General features: G+C 47.7%; 3 protein-coding genes across 3 annotated transcripts, besides 5 other annotated features; all 3 read left to right on the forward strand.

Moving 5' to 3' along the window:
• Positions 1–18412: part of a sequence feature (sequence corresponds to BAC RPCI93-30F7) that runs on past both edges of the window.
• Tb927.5.650 (receptor-type adenylate cyclase GRESAG 4, putative) lies at positions 1093–4842 on the forward strand (the record flags this gene model as incomplete). The annotated part of the gene is made up of 1 exon (XM_839646.1): positions 1093–4842. The coding sequence occupies one exon, from the start codon at positions 1093–1095 to the stop codon at positions 4840–4842; it is 3750 nt and encodes a 1249-aa protein (XP_844739.1).
• Positions 5228–5266: a sequence feature (AT_rich).
• Positions 5726–5772: a sequence feature (AT_rich).
• Positions 6196–6223: a sequence feature (AT_rich).
• Positions 6447–6478: a microsatellite.
• On the forward strand, positions 7154–8626 carry Tb927.5.660 (hypothetical protein; the record flags this gene model as incomplete). Its single annotated transcript, XM_839647.1, has 1 exon — positions 7154–8626. The coding sequence occupies one exon, from the start codon at positions 7154–7156 to the stop codon at positions 8624–8626; it is 1473 nt and encodes a 490-aa protein (XP_844740.1).
• Tb927.5.670 (hypothetical protein, conserved) lies at positions 15321–18209 on the forward strand (the record flags this gene model as incomplete). Its single annotated transcript, XM_839648.1, has 1 exon — positions 15321–18209. One exon carries the CDS (start codon positions 15321–15323, stop codon positions 18207–18209), a length of 2889 nt encoding a protein of 962 aa, XP_844741.1.

The following is an 18412-nucleotide window of genomic DNA, read 5'->3' on the forward strand; positions in this document are numbered from 1 at the left end:
TAATTAACAGATAACCACGAAACTTTTTTTACTGACTTCGCAATGGCATCGATGATTAGGGCATTAGATTTCCCTTGGTGCTGCACTATCTCTAAAGGGGTTGGATGTTGCTGTGCCACTCCAAGCAGTTTGTGGTCTACACTTGCTAAATGTAGCGGGCCGTTTGCAGCATTACTATTATTGTCACGGTTATTATTGCCTTTACGATATTTCTGTGTGACTTTTCATGCCACTGTTGACCACAGGACGTAAAAGTCTAACTACGAAAAGAATGAGCGTCTTTCTGCCATCTCCTCAAACATGTTTTCTTGCCATTAAAAGTTTTGGTACAAGGGTCCCGCAGTCGTGGGTCTCATACCCCAGCAGGCACATGCACACACATATATGAATATGCATATGCATTAATTCGCTGACAGGGGCGCCGTTTTATTTTTCCATTGTGGTGGGACCTAATTGGACCGTAAGAAGCTTTATTCAGAGGTGTGCGATGAGTCGTTACGTCCCGCATTGGGGAAGGGCCAAATCCTTGTTTAAATACGTAGGCATTTTAGGGTTAGTCGTGGAACCCCTCTGCGTCCGGGTTCCCTACAGGCGCGTTCTATCTTGTGAGACGCCTTTTATGGCTCTTTGTGTGTGTGACTTCGGCGATGCGTTGTCCCGCTCCGACAAAGGCCTCGTTCGCCCTTTCAGTTTGCGCTGTTCCAGTTTTCTGCATACTTTTTTCTACCCCATCATTTGTTTTTTATTTTTTAACGAAGATCCGTATTAACAGTTGCGTGGTTTGCTCGCTTTCCCCTCTATCCGTGCTCCATGAGGAGCCAGTCGGTTTGTTCTTTCTCTGATTGTTGCTTGCAGGCGTGGCGTTTCTTCGCCACCGTGCCCACCAACACTTGCCATGTGACACTTATGAACAACTAAGTACCACCTCACCCTTTTTGTGTACCGCTCTCTCGTTTCCTGAAGGCTGAAAGGTGATTTGGCTAGCGCTGCCCGCTCATGTTTCTCCTTTCCCGCACTGCTTCACGGCCAGAGAGTAGTGGCGCTAACTCAAAAGCTGTGGTCGACGCTACTTCGCCCGCCACCCGGCACTCCATGCGGCTTATCGTGCTGTTTTTGCTTTCGCTGTTGATGGTGGCACCAGTGGTTTGTGTAGCAGATAATGTTACGGTAAAGGTGTATTCCCTGTTGTACGACCCCTTTCTTCCTGATGTCTACAATAATGGAGTGAACGCCGGTCTCCACGCCTCGTTCGCAGCGCGCCAGTGGTCCACCGCGTCGAACGTCAACGTTGAGGTTATCCACCCCTTATCGTACGAGGTCCCGCCCCCTGAGCTCTTGCAGTCCATTATTGAGGAAAACAAGAATGAATTCTTTGTGGTTGTTGGGCCGTTGAGCGATAGTGACACACTGTCTGTTCTTCCTTCTTTGGAGGAAGAGGATTTGGTTGCCTTCGCTCCTTTTACTGGCTCTGATGCTGTGCGCGGGTGGAGCGCGAACGCTTACTTTTTGCACGTTTCACCAGCAGCGGAGCTACTGGCCTTGCTTCGATATGCAGTTAGTCAGCTCCACCTGTTGCGGATCGGCTTCATGTACCTGCAGAACGTCCACTTTGGAGACAGCGAGTATGAACTGGCCGTGGAGCTAATGTCTCAGATGGGGCGCAGTTTGTGCGGCGTTTTTACCTTGGAGAGTTCCTTTGATGGCGAGGCTGATGATGCCGAGTTCACAGCGACATGGGAGCTATTTGCGGGGACACACCCGCAGGGTGTGATGATTTTTGCACCGCAGGTGTCGGATGCGATGAGGTTTTTGATGAAGTTGGTAACTGACAACCGTACCAACAGTGCATATATTTTGTCACCAACGCCTCATGTGACCAATATAGAAAGTGCTTGGACCTTGGCGGGTGCCACTTCCGGCGTCAAAATGTTTCCTGGACAAGTTGTGCTTTCAGGTGTGCTCCCCCTTGTGTCGGATGACGGGTTCCGTGCAACCCGGCGGCTGCGAGCGGATATTAAAGCGTACGCGCTTTCCGGAACTGGCGCCGTCGAGTTTGACCCTTTAGCCTTCCATGGGGACGCCGCATACGGGGGACAAGTAATGTTTGGCTGGATCGTCGGTGAAGTGTTAGCCCAGGCCTTGCAGTGTAGCGAGTTCTTGAAGAGCAGGATGACATTCATGGACTCGCTATATAATCAGCGCCGCTATGTCATTGATGATATCGTAATCGGTGATTTTGGTGGTGAGTGTGAGCCGTTGGCGGCTGCGTATGGTGCAACGTGCTATTGCAATGAGGGGGGGCGCATGATATACATGATGATCCTTGGCGACGATTATCTTCCTCGTCCTGCGGCTGACGGATTGATCACATTTGATGCATGTGACGAATCCGGGGTTCAGATGCTCGCTCCGCTTTATACTTTGCTGTTCTCCAGCGTCAACGACCCATTCGCACGGTCCGTTAACGGTGCAATTCACCGCGGAGCCCTCTTTGTATCCGGTAATGGTCATCTAGGTAAATCTGAACGGTTGTTCATACACTCTGTACCCTCAACGTCAGGTAATGTGATGTCGGACCTGAGAAAGATGTTGGACACTAGGGCGGTAACGTCTGTGCTTGGTGTTGTGGATGATGCGACACTTTCCACGCCTGACGTCGTGTTTATCGATCCCATTACCCTCAACCCAAGACTTCGTCACCCCGGAAGGAACGTAATCTACCTGTCGCCGACGTTGGAGCAGCAGCTATTCGTGATAGCAGGATATCTTGCTAGTGAGAATGCTTCCACCTTGCACGCAGTTATGCGCGACGATGCGACACGTTTGATTGAAACCGTGGTGAACAGAACGTTGCTGTCGTTTAACAGGTCTTTGGATTCTGTGGTTTCACTGGATAGAGATGCGCCGTTAAATGCTGCACTGCCCACTGATGGCAGTCTGCTGCTAATAGGGCTCACCGCCTCAGACGTCGGTGGTATTGCGGCTCATCTTTCAGCAAACCGCAACGTCCGTGTGTTTATACCGTTCTTTGATGTGGCGTTGTTTTACGATGACTTCATTCGCGCGTTCAGAGGCCTCAAAAGTGCTGAACGCCTAATATTCGCAACGAATCTACCGCACTGGGCGGACCATCGGCCATCGTCAGAGACTATCCGGAGATTTCATGCAAACAGACCGAATGCATCCGACCGGACCCCACTAGCACTTCTGGGCTTTACCTCTGCCAGTTTCCTTGATGCAGTCGCGCAACACATAGTAGGGGTGGACCCCCAAAAGGTGCTTACTACAATTTATACCCATTCTGTCATATCCGTTGACGACATGCAGTACGGCGCGTTTGCGGACGAGGACTGTTCCAGGATTGTTGGCAACCATACCGACGCGGTGGATGGCTGTCTTGTGAACTATGGTGCGACGCACATCTCCCTGTGGCCACTCGCCCGCGCGCTGAATGCGGCCGTACCACCCCTAACAAAGCCTGAGACGCCGTCGATGCACTACCATAACCTTGAAGAGGATGACCATCCGAAGTCGGTACTGGCGGGTTTAGTTGCAGGTGTCCTCAGCGTTGTGGTGATGCTTGCGGTGTTACTGTTGGTTCTTTTCCAACTGCGAGGTGGTGCGCGCGATAACGTCAATGCACCGAAGGAGCTGACGGGCCCAGTTACGCTGATATTCACAGATATCGAAAGCAGTACCGCACAGTGGGCAGCGCACCCAGAGATGATGCCCGATGCCGTCGCGACACATCACCGTCTGATTCGTGCGTTGATTATGCACTACAGGTGCTACGAGGTCAAGACGGTCGGGGACTCATTTATGATTGCATGCCACAACCCATTCAACGCTTGCCAGCTCGCGTGCTGCCTGCAGCGGTGCTTCCTGCAACATACCTGGGGAACTGCTGCATTTGACGAATCCTACCGCCAAATTGAATGTCAGCGGGCCCTTGAGAATGAGGAATACGCCCCACCCACTGGGTACCTCGAGTTGAGTGTATACCAGAAACTCTGGTGTGGGCTGCGTGTGCGCGTTGGGATACACACCGGTCTTTGCGATATTCGGTGTGACGAAGTGACTAAAGGATACGATTACTACGGCCGGACATCGATCATAGCCGCCCAAACAGAGAGCATTGCGAACGGTGGGCAGGTACTGCTAACGCATGCAACTTATATGTCTTTAAAGACGGCGGAGCGTGAGCAACTTAATGTGACGTCGCTCGGTCCCGTTCCGTTGTGTGGTGTGCCAGAGCCTGTGGTAATGTACCAGTTGGAGGCTGTTCCGGGACGCGCCTTCGCAGAACTACGGATTGGACATGATTCTGGCGCTGCTGGTGCTTGCGGCACTGCCAGTGAGACAGGTTCATTGGTTGTCGAGCTAAGCGATGAAGCGCAGGTTGTTGCCACATCATTGGAGAGTGTGCTTAGCACCTTCGCACCCGCACAGCGGCGGAAGGCACTGATGACTTTCTGCGAGCGATGGCGTGTTTCGTTACCGCGGAATGCAAAGGAGGTGTGGGATGACGCCTTCTGCTGCGATGTCATACGTGTCATTGCAGCGAAGGCTTGCCGTATTGCCGAATATGAACCGAGGAGTACCAGCAATAGTGTAACTCAGACTCCGGGGCATTCTTTTGCCTTGCCATCTCGTGTGTTTGGGAGTGTGTCGCTCGGTTCGCAGCTTCCCTTAGCACCGCCTCGCGTGTGTGATGCCGTAAACGAGGCGCCGTGCCCGGACGCAACCTCTTCTAGCAACTGTGACAATTCGTCAGAGTCGTACGTCATAGTTGTCGAGTTCCCTGAGGGATTCGGGGAGAATACGTCAAGGAATGGGGAGTGATGGCACTGGAGCATTTCAGCCGTTACGAATCACTACTTTCTATTTTTTGTATGTGCGTTTTGTCGTTATTTCCCCATAGGTATTGCTTTATATTCTTTTCCTGCGCGTGCAACTTGTTGGATGTAGGTTTCGCCTTTTGTGTGTATTTATTTCCTATACGCATGCCGACGTACAAAGGCGTTCTCCACGTGAATTGTTTGAGGAACCTTACCGCATTTGCATGGCATGTATATGTATATGGACTTTTCGATGCTCCAGCAGTAGCTTGTATAAACAATTAGGTTGCTTTGTATACCCTTTGTCCTCTTTATCTGCGGTGTGCCTTTGTATACGTGCGTGGCATGGAAAGGGCGCTGTGCATAGCGTATTTGTATCTCTTTTCCACTTTAATTTTCTATTAATTAATTTATTTTTTAAAAAAATTCTACTGTGTCGTTAACTATGTGGTGGCCGGCTCGGGGTTCTCGCCGTTGTGTAAATCTTCTCTTGTTGGGGCTCCAGCCTGTAATGTTTCGCCCTGCAGTGGCGGTATGTCCCTTTCTCTTTGCTTTTCTTGTCTTGTATTAATTCTCCGGTGCTCTTACAGCACATTTATGCCGTCCCTTGCCGTGGACACATGTATATGACAGGTATTTTTTTTTCTTGTCCCCACTTTTTCTAATTTCATATGCTTGTTTTGTACGCGCGGTCGTGGTGGGCGCGAATTCCCACACCGCACTTGTCTCGGTTTAAATGTTGATTATAACTTCGTAACGTTTGGCGCGCTACTCGTAAGGGTTTTGTGCTTCCCTTTCTGTTTGATGTCGTTTCTTACCTAACTCTTATGACATACCTTGAGTGTATGATGGATATCCGTGGTTGTTGCTAACTTTTGCTCTTTATGTATTTTATGTATTTTATGTATTTCTATTTTTTAATTTTTAATATTAAGGTTCTGTGTGCATTACTCTGATATCACTCCACCATTTTCGACAGCGAGCATCTGGCGGCTTGGACTACTTTTGTTGTTGTTGTTGGTGTCATCTTTTTCTTTTCTTTTTTTCCGTTTTCATTACATCTCTTCTTCTAGGCTATTTGAAGGGAATACACATCTGCAGGACTGGCTATATGTTATTGCTTAGGGCGTACGGGGCATAGGATAGTTTAGGATCTAATTTTTTTTTTTTTGCCGTAGCCTTTTAAACTGACGGCGATTTTTTTGAACCATATGACAAACTTCCGTGTTTTGTTAGGGAGTGTTTGGTGACCTGACCGATTTGCATTTGGTGTTGAGCCGCTGCACTGCTGTGAACTTTCCGCATGTGACGGCGCCTCATGTTCAGAGATCGCGTAGCTGCAATAGTAATAATAACGATTATTATTTAATAATAAATAATAATAAGCGCTGCCATCTGATGTTGTGGAGTTGTGCTACGAACCGTCACGAGGCTGTTAATACAGTTGAGGTCATTAATGACTTTATACGGTGCCTTGTTTTCCCGCATATATCCGTGTGTGAGTGGTGAATTCTCTGAGGTGGTTATGAGGTAAATTCCAACACCCCCCCATCCCCCCCCCCCAAAAAAAAAGAAGAGACGAAACCAAAATGGAACCTGGACAACGCGGTGTGTGTGTGTGTTTGTGTTTGTGTTTGTGTTTGGATTCGATATCGGCGCGTGTGCCTGGAGATCATTTACGCTCTTGCCAAGTTATAGTAATTTTTTTTCGTTCCTTCATGTTTAATAAAGGTGTAAAAAGTTTGTTAATTTGTGAACAGTGCACGGTGGAGAGTGTATGATTTTGTTGTGTAAGGGCGCGGTGATATGTTGCATGTTTTTTTTTTCTGTAGGCCTTTTTTTCAGGTGATGTGACCCACGGTAACGTTTGGTTTAAATTCCGTGCTTAACGTGCGTGTGCCAGCGACTATGAACTTTGCCAGCTGCAAAAAAAAAAGGAAAAATGTGCAGCCCATGGAGCGGGTTCGCTTTTTCGTGTTGTGATGATGGTGGCATACGACATTCACAATTAGTAGTGGTGCTGCTGGCGCCTGTTGTATTGTCTAATTTTTGCGTACTCATAATTTCAAATACTTAATGAGTAAAAAGGACTTTGTTATTTTATGGGGGAGGGAGCTAATGTCATACGGGATGCTAATTTGAGGGGTTTATGTTATTTGATATCTCACCTTGAAAGGTTTATCACTATTTTGTGGTTTGCTTATTTTTCCAGGGGCTGCTGAGTTCCATTAGTCGGGTGCCTCAGTTTTTAATACATATCAAAATAATAAAAATAGGCATCCAATATATCAGGATGCGGTACAGTGTGGAAATATATGATGTGGTACTTATGTAGGGTGAATTGTTCCGACGGTAAAGGACGGCAAAGCAATTCCTTTTTTGGACTTACACACAACCATTGGTTTGTTTTTGTTAGATTTTTAAACTCGCTAAAATTTGCGTTTGTGGTGATTGCGCTTCCTTATGTGGGATTTGTATTTGCGTTTTGTGCGCGTGTTTGGAATAGGAGTGCTTCCTTGTATACATATTTTTCTGAAAAGAAGACAAGTGACATCATTGTGAACAAAAAGACATATACGAAAATGTTGGGGATGAGGAGTTACATCGTATTTGTTGCTGTGGTAACGCTGCAACATATCTGCGTCAATTCAAAGGCGCATGAAAACAACATTGTGAATGGAAAGGAATTTGAAGCACTGTGTGGCTTTATAAATTTTGCACTGGATACACAAACACCACAGGATTTGGTGCTCAAAGTTGAGGAAGCAGAAGACAAAATCTTGAGTGACACGTTTGCAGCTGGGGGGGATGCGAAGGTTTCAAAGGAACTACAAGAGCTTAAACAAAAAGTGGAAACTTATAAGGAACAACACAGTGATTTATGGAGCAGCTCCACGCCAACTATTATCCAGAAAAGTTTAACAGAAGCGCTGTATGGCAACGGTAATAAGCAGGTTGTAGTCAAGCACGTGCAAGGCAACAGGTCGGACGTATGTGGCAGAGCTGGCGGACAGACGGGAAAGAAAGCAGGTGAGACGTTGGCGCTGGATTTACTGTGCATTTGCGCAGCATCTGATCAAGATGAGGACGACGTTGTGACTTGCTGTAATGGATGCAACACCACTCATGTAGGGGTATGGGAGCCCCAACAAAACTCTCCCGCTCACTGGAATTTGCTCCACCCTAAGTGCAGCAACGTGAAGAGAGAGAAAACTCGGCCACTTCAAGTGCTCTCAGCAGCGCTTCGTTTTTTTGTCAGCACCCTCAACACAACGTCAAACTCTTCATCAGGTCCCAGAAACTTACTGGGTGCGCACGACGGGAGCGTAGAGCACGGTTGCAGCGGAGGAATCTTGGACGGACATGGCCGATGCGTAATATATCTCCCAAGACACGTCAGTGGAAGTGCGCCAACAATTCCGTGGTATCTAAAGTTGCAAGAAGCCGCAACCAAAATGGAAGAACTAATCCAAGCCGAGGAGTACCTCGTGAAGATTCAAAACCAAGTAAACGAATTGAAGAGGGAGGCACGACCTGTCCCAAATAATTCAAGCGAAAAAGAGAAGGACGAATCCAATAATACTGATGATGGACTGGAGGGGAAAAAACCGACTACGTCTTCTAAAAGAGGATGCTCTGGTTTCGAAAGCAAGGTGACTTGCCTGCAACAGAAGCCGCGGTGCGAATGGAATGGGACTGAGTGCGTGACTTCTATAAGGAGATTACTCACCTCCAGCGGTGTAAGCCGCCTCCCAGCACCACTTAAGTTATTTTTTCTAGTTTTTTAAATACCCCTTAAATCTTAAAATTACAACTTCACATAAACTTAGCATTTCTCCCCCAACCCGACCCAACCTTACCGTAAAGACTCTTTTTCTCTCCAACAACAACTGTTTTATTAAACTCACTTAAGGAAACACGCATCTTCCAGATTTTTTTCAAAGATTAAGTAACTCAACATATGTAAGGCAGGCATGCTTTTTATGCGCTTTGTGGGTGCGCGGTGTTCGTTCCGCCTTTCTTTCGTACGTTTCTCCGATTAGTGAAGAAACCAACTCACTTTCCCCCTTTGCTGTGTTTCCAACAACTCTCTATCGCTGCGATGTTAATCCTACAGAGCAAATGGTGATGGTGGTGTGCGCGGGGCCACTCGCTCTTGGTTTCTTGGAACAACCTTGTTTTTCACTCTCGGCAAGGAAGAAACACTTTCCCATGCCCGCTGTATTTGCTGTTTCCCACCAAGTTATTCTTCGGAGCGCCTTCGTGTTGGAGTTGTGTTCCACTTCCAGAGCTATCGACAAATGCTATTCCCAAATCCGCGTATTCAAGGATAAAGGGGATATTTTCTTTGCCGAAAGAACTTTTTCTTGGTGACATGAAGCACCCAGAGAGTACCTTGATATGCGCATTTCGTGTTTGTAATTGGAGGGGAAAGGGCTTCACTCAATGGGGGAAAAAATTTTCCTCTGCTCATTCTTTGGTTTATTTTGTGATGTCTCTCTGTACAAATGGAAAAAAAACTTTCTTCCTTTGGTGTACGACACTATCTTTTGTTTGAGAGCAAACATGGAATGTGACATTGTTGCTTTTCACGCTTTTTGTGCGTGTTTCTACTAGGCTACGGAAGGAAGCAAATGTGACAATGTTTGTTGCACCGTTATTTGTGTAGGGCGACTGTCCGACGAGGTGGCTGGGAGGAGAGTCGGATTTGTGTTCAGTGTACCTGTGTATGGGCTCTTACCGCCTTGGCTGCAGTTTGTGGCGAGACGGCTGCGGCTCCCGAAGTCGTTCATGCGGTAATGCTCTCTTAGCGCTAGTTTATTCCGTGTGTTTGTTGAAAAACCGCCCGCTGTGCCAAACTCACGGGGGGAGGCTGTTTGTTTGTAGATTTAATCTATCCGCTCGTCCGTTGGATATCTGCGGAATTAACCCTAGTTTTCTTTAAGTTCACGTCTCAAAAGCGCTCAGCTCTTTTGCGCCGTCATTTTGCCCACTTAAGGTATTAAGACCGTTGTCGCCATACATACCCGGATCCGCGGTATCACCTGATTTGGTTGCAGTTTTTGATATCGCGGCTTCGGTTGGTGCAGGTTCTCGCTTCTTGCCGTCTGGATTTTCGTGCGTTTTGTGGGAGAAAGATACTGCACTTACATGTTTAACTCTCAGTCTTTAGGTCGAATGGTTTGAGTGTAAAGCGTGGCAACCACCCGTAAAATAGCAATCTTCTTTTCGAGGCATTTTCTACCGCGGATTCTTCACGTAGTGATTTTAGGGATGAGGCATTACAGTGGGTGCGGGGAAGATTCTTCGGCTTCTACCCTTAGATTACTGCCCCACTTTTCTATTTTGTGTCCGTCCTTGTGCTGCATATGTCTGGTGATGGCACCTTATTCCACGCGTTCCGTTGGGCAATGTTGGGTGTTGAAGAATCCTCGGAGTCAGGTACCTTATTGGAAATGTTATGTCATTCATATCTGTTTTTATTGTATCCTCCTGGTGCGTAGGATGATTCCCGGAATATGAACGCACAGCTCATCGCGCCATCCAGTTTTGTGCTGCATATTCTCTGTCCTTCAGTTGGTCCTTTTCGCACATTCTTCCCTGGTTCCCCAAAGGGGGGGGGGTTAATGTTTAATGTTTTCGGTTTCTTTCTCTCCATCCTCTTTGTTTTTTTTCTGCGCTCCATTTTCCTGGGTGACTTTTCCTTTGTCTTTGCCTTGCCCTTCCCTAATTCGATGCTAATGTTCTTCCGGGTTGTGGAGTTGCTTTTTTATGCATCTGCTACCCATTCCAAACAGACTTGGCTGTGGTATATCGGACGTTCCTACTTGTGATTTGTGTCGCCAGGTCATATCCTCTTTGCTTTCCGGTGTGTTGCGCTTGCGCCTCGCCAAAGTCCTCTCTATTTTGGGTATTTCGGAACATACTTGGTAACTTATTTCGTCCTCTTCATGCAGCAGCCCTTTCGGCATTCTTTGGTTCTTTCTGCTCGGCTTGCGTGGCCTACGTCGGTGCATTTTCTTAACCATCCAATCAGTCGGTACTCCTGGGGGAGGGGGGGGGGCGTAAAGGAGGAAGTTTGACCATATTTATTATTTTTGACATTCGGGCAGGCCCCCTGCTCGTTCCCGAAGGGGTGCTCGGGGGGATATCTGAAGCCCGTGGTTGTACGTGTTCCCATAACGATTCCCCTCGTTCGGGAACTCACATCACAAACATGGCGCCTGTAGTTTCTCTTGTACGCTTCCGGAGCTTCAGTTTTTTTTTTTTGGGAGCGCCTCCTGTGCTCTTTTAAAAAATATTTCCCATCGAAGCGCCCTTATCGCATGGTTAATAGCCGAGCCGGTGTATGGCAGCTGAACGTTGCGCACTTGGCATCCGGCTGGGTCATTATATCTTACAACTTGTGATGATGAGGGCCTCTAAGGGGAATGGCTATACTTCCAAGGGGGTTTCCCGTCATATGCGTTGTTGAAGCCTGTTTAACTATGGACCCGCTGCGCCGTCCATGCTTCATGCCCTTTACCCCTTTCATTTGCTGCTACAACCTAATCGAAATGCTTTGATATGTTCGTCCGAGAATGAGTCAATATTTTCTGTGTTACGAAGGAAGCAATCTCTTCCGGTAAGGCGAGTTTGTCGTACGAGGTCGCATCCCCATGTTTTATCGTTTTGGTTGTTCTCGAATTTGTATCTCATCATTTTTTTCTATATCTCCCCACAGCGGTAATAACGAGTGACTTTGCATTGAGCAATGTTGTAGCGTGGGGTCGCCTCTTCTGCCCGCTTCACCGTTTTCATTTTTCCCCGCGGTGTGAAAACACGAATAGGAAAGTTGCCATTGCTTATCTTCCAGTAAATTCTATAGTATTTTTCCATGTGGGTTGCAACATTCCCCTCCCTTAATTTTGTGGTGATCGTTCCAAGAGTGGATAAAAGGGTGGATGCGTCGACGAATACTGTCGCCTGCTTGCCCGATTTTCGGCCATTTCCTCAAAATATGGTGGAGTGCTTCCAGCCCACTCTCTCAATTATTCACGTTTTTTCAGCTCCTATGATACAGAACCTCTCTGCCCTATGGATTCGCTTTGACACCGGGCACCCTTCTGGGTAAAGTTGTGTTTGCGATTGCTTGAAGATATCTGCTTCTATTTGGAGGAAAAGGTGAAGGTTCGAAGCTTTCCCGAGTCCGACGCCCGTTATTGGCACGCGACTCGCATATTTTCATATGTTTTCCCTTTTCGCCAGCTTTCCTTCCCGACTTACTCTGCGCAGCTCCTACCCTTTTGCGTTCTTGAACATTCTGGTCTGAGGCTGACGCCAAATGCAGCCAGAAGTTAAGCTGTAGTATAATTCCTCCTGTATAACACAGGGGCGATGTGAATTGATCTTAGTGGCTCCCCCTTCAACCCCTTTGCAGGGGGTTGAACGGTTCTCAGCTTTGGCAGCTTCTTTTCTGAATCCGCCATTGTTTTTTTTGCGCTTCTCTACCCCTTCTTAGTGCTAAATGTGAAAACCAATAGCTTCGATTCCTTTCCGTCGGTTTTTCTTTTCCGTCTGTGTGGAGGTGGGAGATGCCGACACGCGCAATCCTGAGGCATGCGTATTCCATTTTGACAACCGACACCCCCAAATTATGTTGTTTTGATCACCGTGTAACACAGTCAATTCGTTGCCGTGGCATTTTCTTCATATATTCTAAGCCTTTGCTGGCGCTTCCTATGGGATCGCTTGCAAAGAATCTGTGCCTAATTCCTGTTGTTTTATTTTTCGTTTGGCCGAGGGAGTTTATTTTGAGCATGAACAGTATTTATCCTAAGTTGCTTTGCGATTTTCCGCACCTCAACGATATAGTTCCTAACCGCGTTTTGTCAATCCTTGCCTTGGGGTTCCAACCGTATGGGAACTATCCTATCCATCTCGTTAGGTGGGACGCGCTTTGCGGCGATTCAGTTCCATGATGATACGCTCATGATACACCGGGCAGAATGTCCTTTCATAATACACAAATGCCTACGGTACTTCCTTTCCTTTTTGTTACCGCGGTTTCCCGCACTAGATAGATGCCGCTGGGGAGTGGTGCCTGGGCCCTGGTTTCTGTGGCTGCAGTAAGTTTCCCGGGCGAACTTTCAACCTTCTGATAGCAGCTCTTTCCACTTACTTTCCGAGGGCGTCCATAAGGATCGCCAGGCGGGGTGATGCCACCTGTGTTGCAGGATCGCTCGGCTGCAAGGTTGGTATTGTAACGTCCTTCTTCCACTGTTTCGGTATTTTTGACACGTTTTATACGGTGATTGCGCATCCCCACTGGGCATTGCTTCCTTTCCCCTGCTATGCTTCTGCAACCACGGTCCCTGTGCGTAAATTCATCCAGCGCCAACTTCAGCTCCCCCATGGTAAATGGTTTGGGGTGGCAGTTCGTCACTCCTGGAAATCCTGTCTTCAGAGCCTCTGACATCTTTGTGAGCCTCTTCTCGCATATTTCTGCAGTTGCATTTTCCCGCATCTCTCTGTGAGTTGGTGCTTTCTGGACGCTATAGAAGAAGCACCCAATGGCCCTGTTTCAAACATTGCATTTGCCGGATTCCGTCTTGTTCCCTTTATAGTCCTCTGATTCGATATCTATCTCCCTCCGCTTCCTTAGGACCACTTCTCCAATCACACTTCTTATGTTACGTCTTTTTGCGACTTTCTTCCCTTGTTCTTGCGCTCCTCCATTCCATTCTCCGGATTTCTTGAGTCTCGCCTCCGATAACGCGTCAGCTGTCTGCTTCTCTCCGGGCATGTCCTTCCGCGTTTTGCTTTCCTCGTGATTATGCGGCTCCGTCCATTCCATCCGCAGCTATCGCCTGTCGTCTGTATCTTTTCTTCAGCTGCTGGGCGCAAGTTTTTTGGCGGTTCGTACGGGCAGCTTTATTTAGTGCGAAAAATGCGTGGTAGCGGCGGCAAGAACGGACTCCCTCAATGCCCGTGCCGTTGCTCACGTCGAACTTGACCTAACAGCGGTCACTGCCTGGACCCAGTTTCAGGACTGAGCCGGGGAGCCCGTGCTCCCTGAACTTACTACCTTGTAGTTGCAGGCACCGTTCGGGATATTAAAACGTTTTTTTAATCCCCGTAAATAAGATGCTGTAAAAATACCGTTCCGAGCACCGATGCACGGCGCAGTCTTCAACTCTGTCTCACCAGGTATGTGAGTTCCGTTCCCAATCGTGAGAGCTCATGCCCGCACCTACCACCGGCGCAACTTCTGGTGAGCGCGGTGCGTTTGGCGTCGGAAAACGTATGAGGGGTCGGGGAAGTGCTGCAATACAAGTGTGGTTCCCATCTTTCTTACGAGTGTACGTGCGGGTGACGTTGGCTGGACACCTTTGTTATTTGTGTTGCTGGAGGGGGAGAGGGTAAGGGGTTGACCGTGGGGTGTGTCGGTGATTTTTCTTTTTGCAGGGACCGGTCGGCATGTGCTTCTGTGGCCCAGCAGTTTTTTTTTTGAGTTCGGGACCCCCACTTGATGCAAATGCCCGTTGGTGCCGTTGGACCATGTGGCGATTTGTGAAGGGGGCGCTGCGTCATTATTGTTGCTGGAAAAAGGGTGGTGTAGAGACGGGGGGATGTGGGTGTTTTTTTCTTTTCACAGGAGTGCAGCGTGCGCCAGTGAGGTTGCATCACTGAACGCGGTAGAAATTTAGCCATGCTGATGGTATTCCGTACGATGGGTGCGTATGTGGTGTGCCCACTGTTTTCGCTTCAAGACCGCCGCTTGTTTCGCTTGCATTCTTTTCGTTGGAACTGAGACACCGGACGCTTTTGAACTTGAGATACGGGTCCTGCATATGACGACCGCTTTGTTTTCGTCGAGCTACTTGATTGTCTTTCCATTGTGCGGTTGTGCTTGTGATTTTATTGACATGGGGGAGAAACGCTTTCCGGACAGGTGATAGGTAGGACAGCGCCCGTGAGTGAGAGTGCGGAACCATCCGTTTTGAGGTATTCCTTTTTTGTTTTCTAAAAGAAATTGTTTTTACAGTTCAACAGCCGGTGTATTTTTGCTGTGTATACGTTCGATTACGCTGGTGGGAGAGGTGTTTGAGTCCATATAGTGCTGGTTGTTTGAAGTTCTTGTGCCCTAGCTCATTGTTTTCCGTAGTCGAAAATGTTCAGCGGGGCTTCCAAACTGAAAAATGAATTTAAATTGTCTTATTTTTTCTATATCATGTCTGCTTCAAAGTTCACATTGTGCCGCTGGAGTTTTCACCAAACCCTTCCCTTGCGTGTGCTGGAATTTAACCTGTTTCGAGTTAAGCCATTTAACGCGTACATTGCTTGTCGGGTGTACGATGGATGAATAATGTGACAACTCCATGTAGTGTTAGTTCCCCAACGCATAATCTATGCTGTCGCCAAACACCAGTATTCCAGTTTGTACTTCATTGCCATTTTAATAGTTGCTTAAATAGTGGTTATACGAAGAAGTTATGAGGAATGCAAGCAGCAAACATTTCGGAGGAGAGTATTTACAATGAAGCTAGATATTCATTGTCGAAGCTAAAGAACTCTTGCCGGGACATACTGGGCACTTCTCGAGTAACGCCTCCGGTTGAAGTTGTCCAACAGTTTTTAGACTTCTTAGGAGTGGATATTCTACCAGACGTCTTTTCTGTCGAAATCGAAACTGAATCCCTAACCTTATGTACTAGCGCGCCTTTGGTGATGGTTCTAGCTGAACTGTCTACCGATTGTGGGGATGACGAGATCTCGTTAGTGAGAAAGCAGGTTCTTCGCACTCGCTGCACCTTTATTGCCTCGTTGCCTGAGCGATTGGCAAACATTATATGTGAGTTGCAGGCGGTTGGCAAGGATGTTGACTGTGACTGGGGGGTGTTACCGGACCGGATATGCCAAGCGTTGTGTTGCTTTCTCTTTGCGATTTGTACCGCCTCGTCAGACCAAGAGCCGACGATACCGAATGAGGGCAAGACCTATGAACTCAAGAGGTCCAGCGCATTAGCCGTTTGCGACTTTATGATTCAAGCAGTGCTTGCTCGCGGATATATTGGCATGCTCTTCCGACATTTTTTAATTTCGTTGCGGAGCGCAACAAACATTTCTACCATGTCAAATCTAACGTTTCCTTTTGTCTTAACGTCCATCTACAACTGTGCATTTACCAGTCGAGGCAAATCAGAGCTGTTGGAGGCCACAAGCACCCCTAAGAGATATCGTGCGACTGTGTACTGGACTGAATGGGTGTCGTGGCTCTTAGAAGCATCCGCAAGTGAGCCAAAGACAAAGAAGTGTCTGATATCAACTTTGCTGCTGATGAGGGAGGGTCAAGATGATCCGGTAATGGCGGGGAAAAGCTCGCATGTCGGTCAGGCGTTGGAAGTTGAGATTTTTGCCACGTCCGCGTTCTACCTCCCAACAAGACGGGACGTTTTGAGGGTTATATTTAGGGAGGTCCTCCCCACTATCTCTTTTCGTGGAGATGGGGACAAACCGGGGCATATCCAGAACTTTGAACTTACGTTATTCGCTGAAGTGTTCCGCGTTTGGGGCGATCGCAACTTTGCAGAGAGCGCGCCAATCCGACTCAATACTACCTTGTCAAACAGTGTTATGTACATCCTGCTTCACATCAAAGAGAATGGCATATTTTGCGAGAGGTCCCATTTCCCATCTGCACTACTGCAACCGCTTTTGGATGGGATCTCGTTACGCCTTGAGTCCGTGCGTTCAGAAGAAACAAGAAACGAAGGCATAACAGTAGCTGCAGCATTTGCATTATTTTTTTCATCCGAGGACGATACGTTGAATGGAGTTTCAGACCTGGAACTGTTTCCTGAAGCACTCAGCAAATGGATGAGACATGAGCCAAACCATGCACTGATGCCCGGGTTGTCGCATGAAGGGATAACAGAGCGTACCCACCGCGTTGCAGGTGAAGACCGTGCGAAGTTTTTTCGTCATTCTGCGGAAAATGACGAATACCCCCTTGACCCTGACGCCGAATTTACTTTCTTTTGCGCTGGTGACACCAGTAAGTCAAATGTGTTGGTGTCTTCCGGCACCGACAACGCCCTATTTAAACACATACCTATTGCAAACAATGAAGAATTGACTTCTTTTGGGAAAACGTCTCATGAAGCAGATTCCCTGGATGGTATCGATGTTTTGGTAACGCTCCGTGAGTCGTACAACGCCGTTATGGGAATAGGAAGAAGCACAAGTGCCCAACTTTATGAGGTTCAACAGGAAACTGAAAGCGGACTTAGGGGACTCAAGTCTTCGTTGCAGGTGCTAAAAGGGAAGCTTGGCCGTTGGAACGAGCGCGTCATCGATGGGAACGTTTTGAGAACGAGAAGCACTTTGGGGGAGGAGCTCCACGTAATGTTACCGTCGCTTCTTCCCGCCCTAATGAGTATTACAATTCATGCACCAGAACCACGGCACAAGGAGTTAGTGGAGTTAAGACTGTCAGTGTTAATCGACATCATCATTGTTTCCCCGGAAGTTGCTCTTGACCAACTAAGCAAAATGATATACAGCAGCGGTTTCGGCATTTTTCAACGTGTCGAAATGGCCAAGGCCATTGGTGAGGCGGCAAAGTTTCTTTCTCATGTGAAAATTCGAGTGGAGTATGAGGGGAAGTTAAAACAATATAATGACACTCAGTTTCGAGACCCACAAAAACGCATTTATCCACCTATACCAAACGAGAGCAAGAGTATCACTTCGACTGTGTTTACTGAAGGAAGGAATACAAGGCGTTGGGGAAATTCCACTCGTCGTAGGGCATGCCAAGAAGAAAACGTTTATACTAGCTATCTCTCTGAAGTAGCTCCGCTGTTCATATCAGCCCTTCTGCAAAAAGCAGACGATGACTATTTTTCTTTTTTCCGGGACAAAGATCCGTACGCCCCAGCAGAAATCCTTCGAACCATTTCTACAGTTGTTCAGCGTATAGCGGCTGTTCGTCACGTAGCTCCGTCTCTTTGCGAGAACATTGTACCTTTTATTCTGGCTGTGCTAACCCGACACCCTCTCTCAGTTATTCGAAAACAGGCTTGGATTCTTATCGGCGAGGTCATGAGGTGCTGGTGTGGAGCTGGACCACTTGTTTTAGATGATTGCTCCTCAACCACTTGCCGTGAAGGGTTTGGGGGGAGCTCATCGCACTTATTTTCAGAGCAGTGGATAAACGTCCAACAGGCGTTAGAGGCTATTTTCGATCGATCGAGGAATGATTTCTTATGCGCTGAAGTGGCCCTTCTTGTTGTTGTAGACCTGCGGGACCTGTTGGTGGCTAGGGCGGATTTCGAGGAGATGAACAAGCGTGTAGTGAGTGCGAGACTCATCTCAGCAGTGGAGTAAGTTGGGGAATAATTTCAGTTTTGTCTGGATTAGGTACATGATACTTTTATTATTGCACTATGACGCATAACTTGTTCCTCTTTGTGCGGGTTCCACTTTTGACGTGTATCAGGTACCGCCAAATCTCTCCAAGTATGTTCGAACCACCGTCATTACCGTTTTTGTTTTAAATAGTTGTCGACTACGTCATCTGCGTTCTCGGA

Source organism: Trypanosoma brucei, chromosome 5 (genome assembly GCF_000002445.2).
Source record: "Trypanosoma brucei brucei TREU927 chromosome 5, complete sequence".
Classification (NCBI taxonomy): domain Eukaryota; phylum Euglenozoa; class Kinetoplastea; order Trypanosomatida; family Trypanosomatidae; genus Trypanosoma; species Trypanosoma brucei.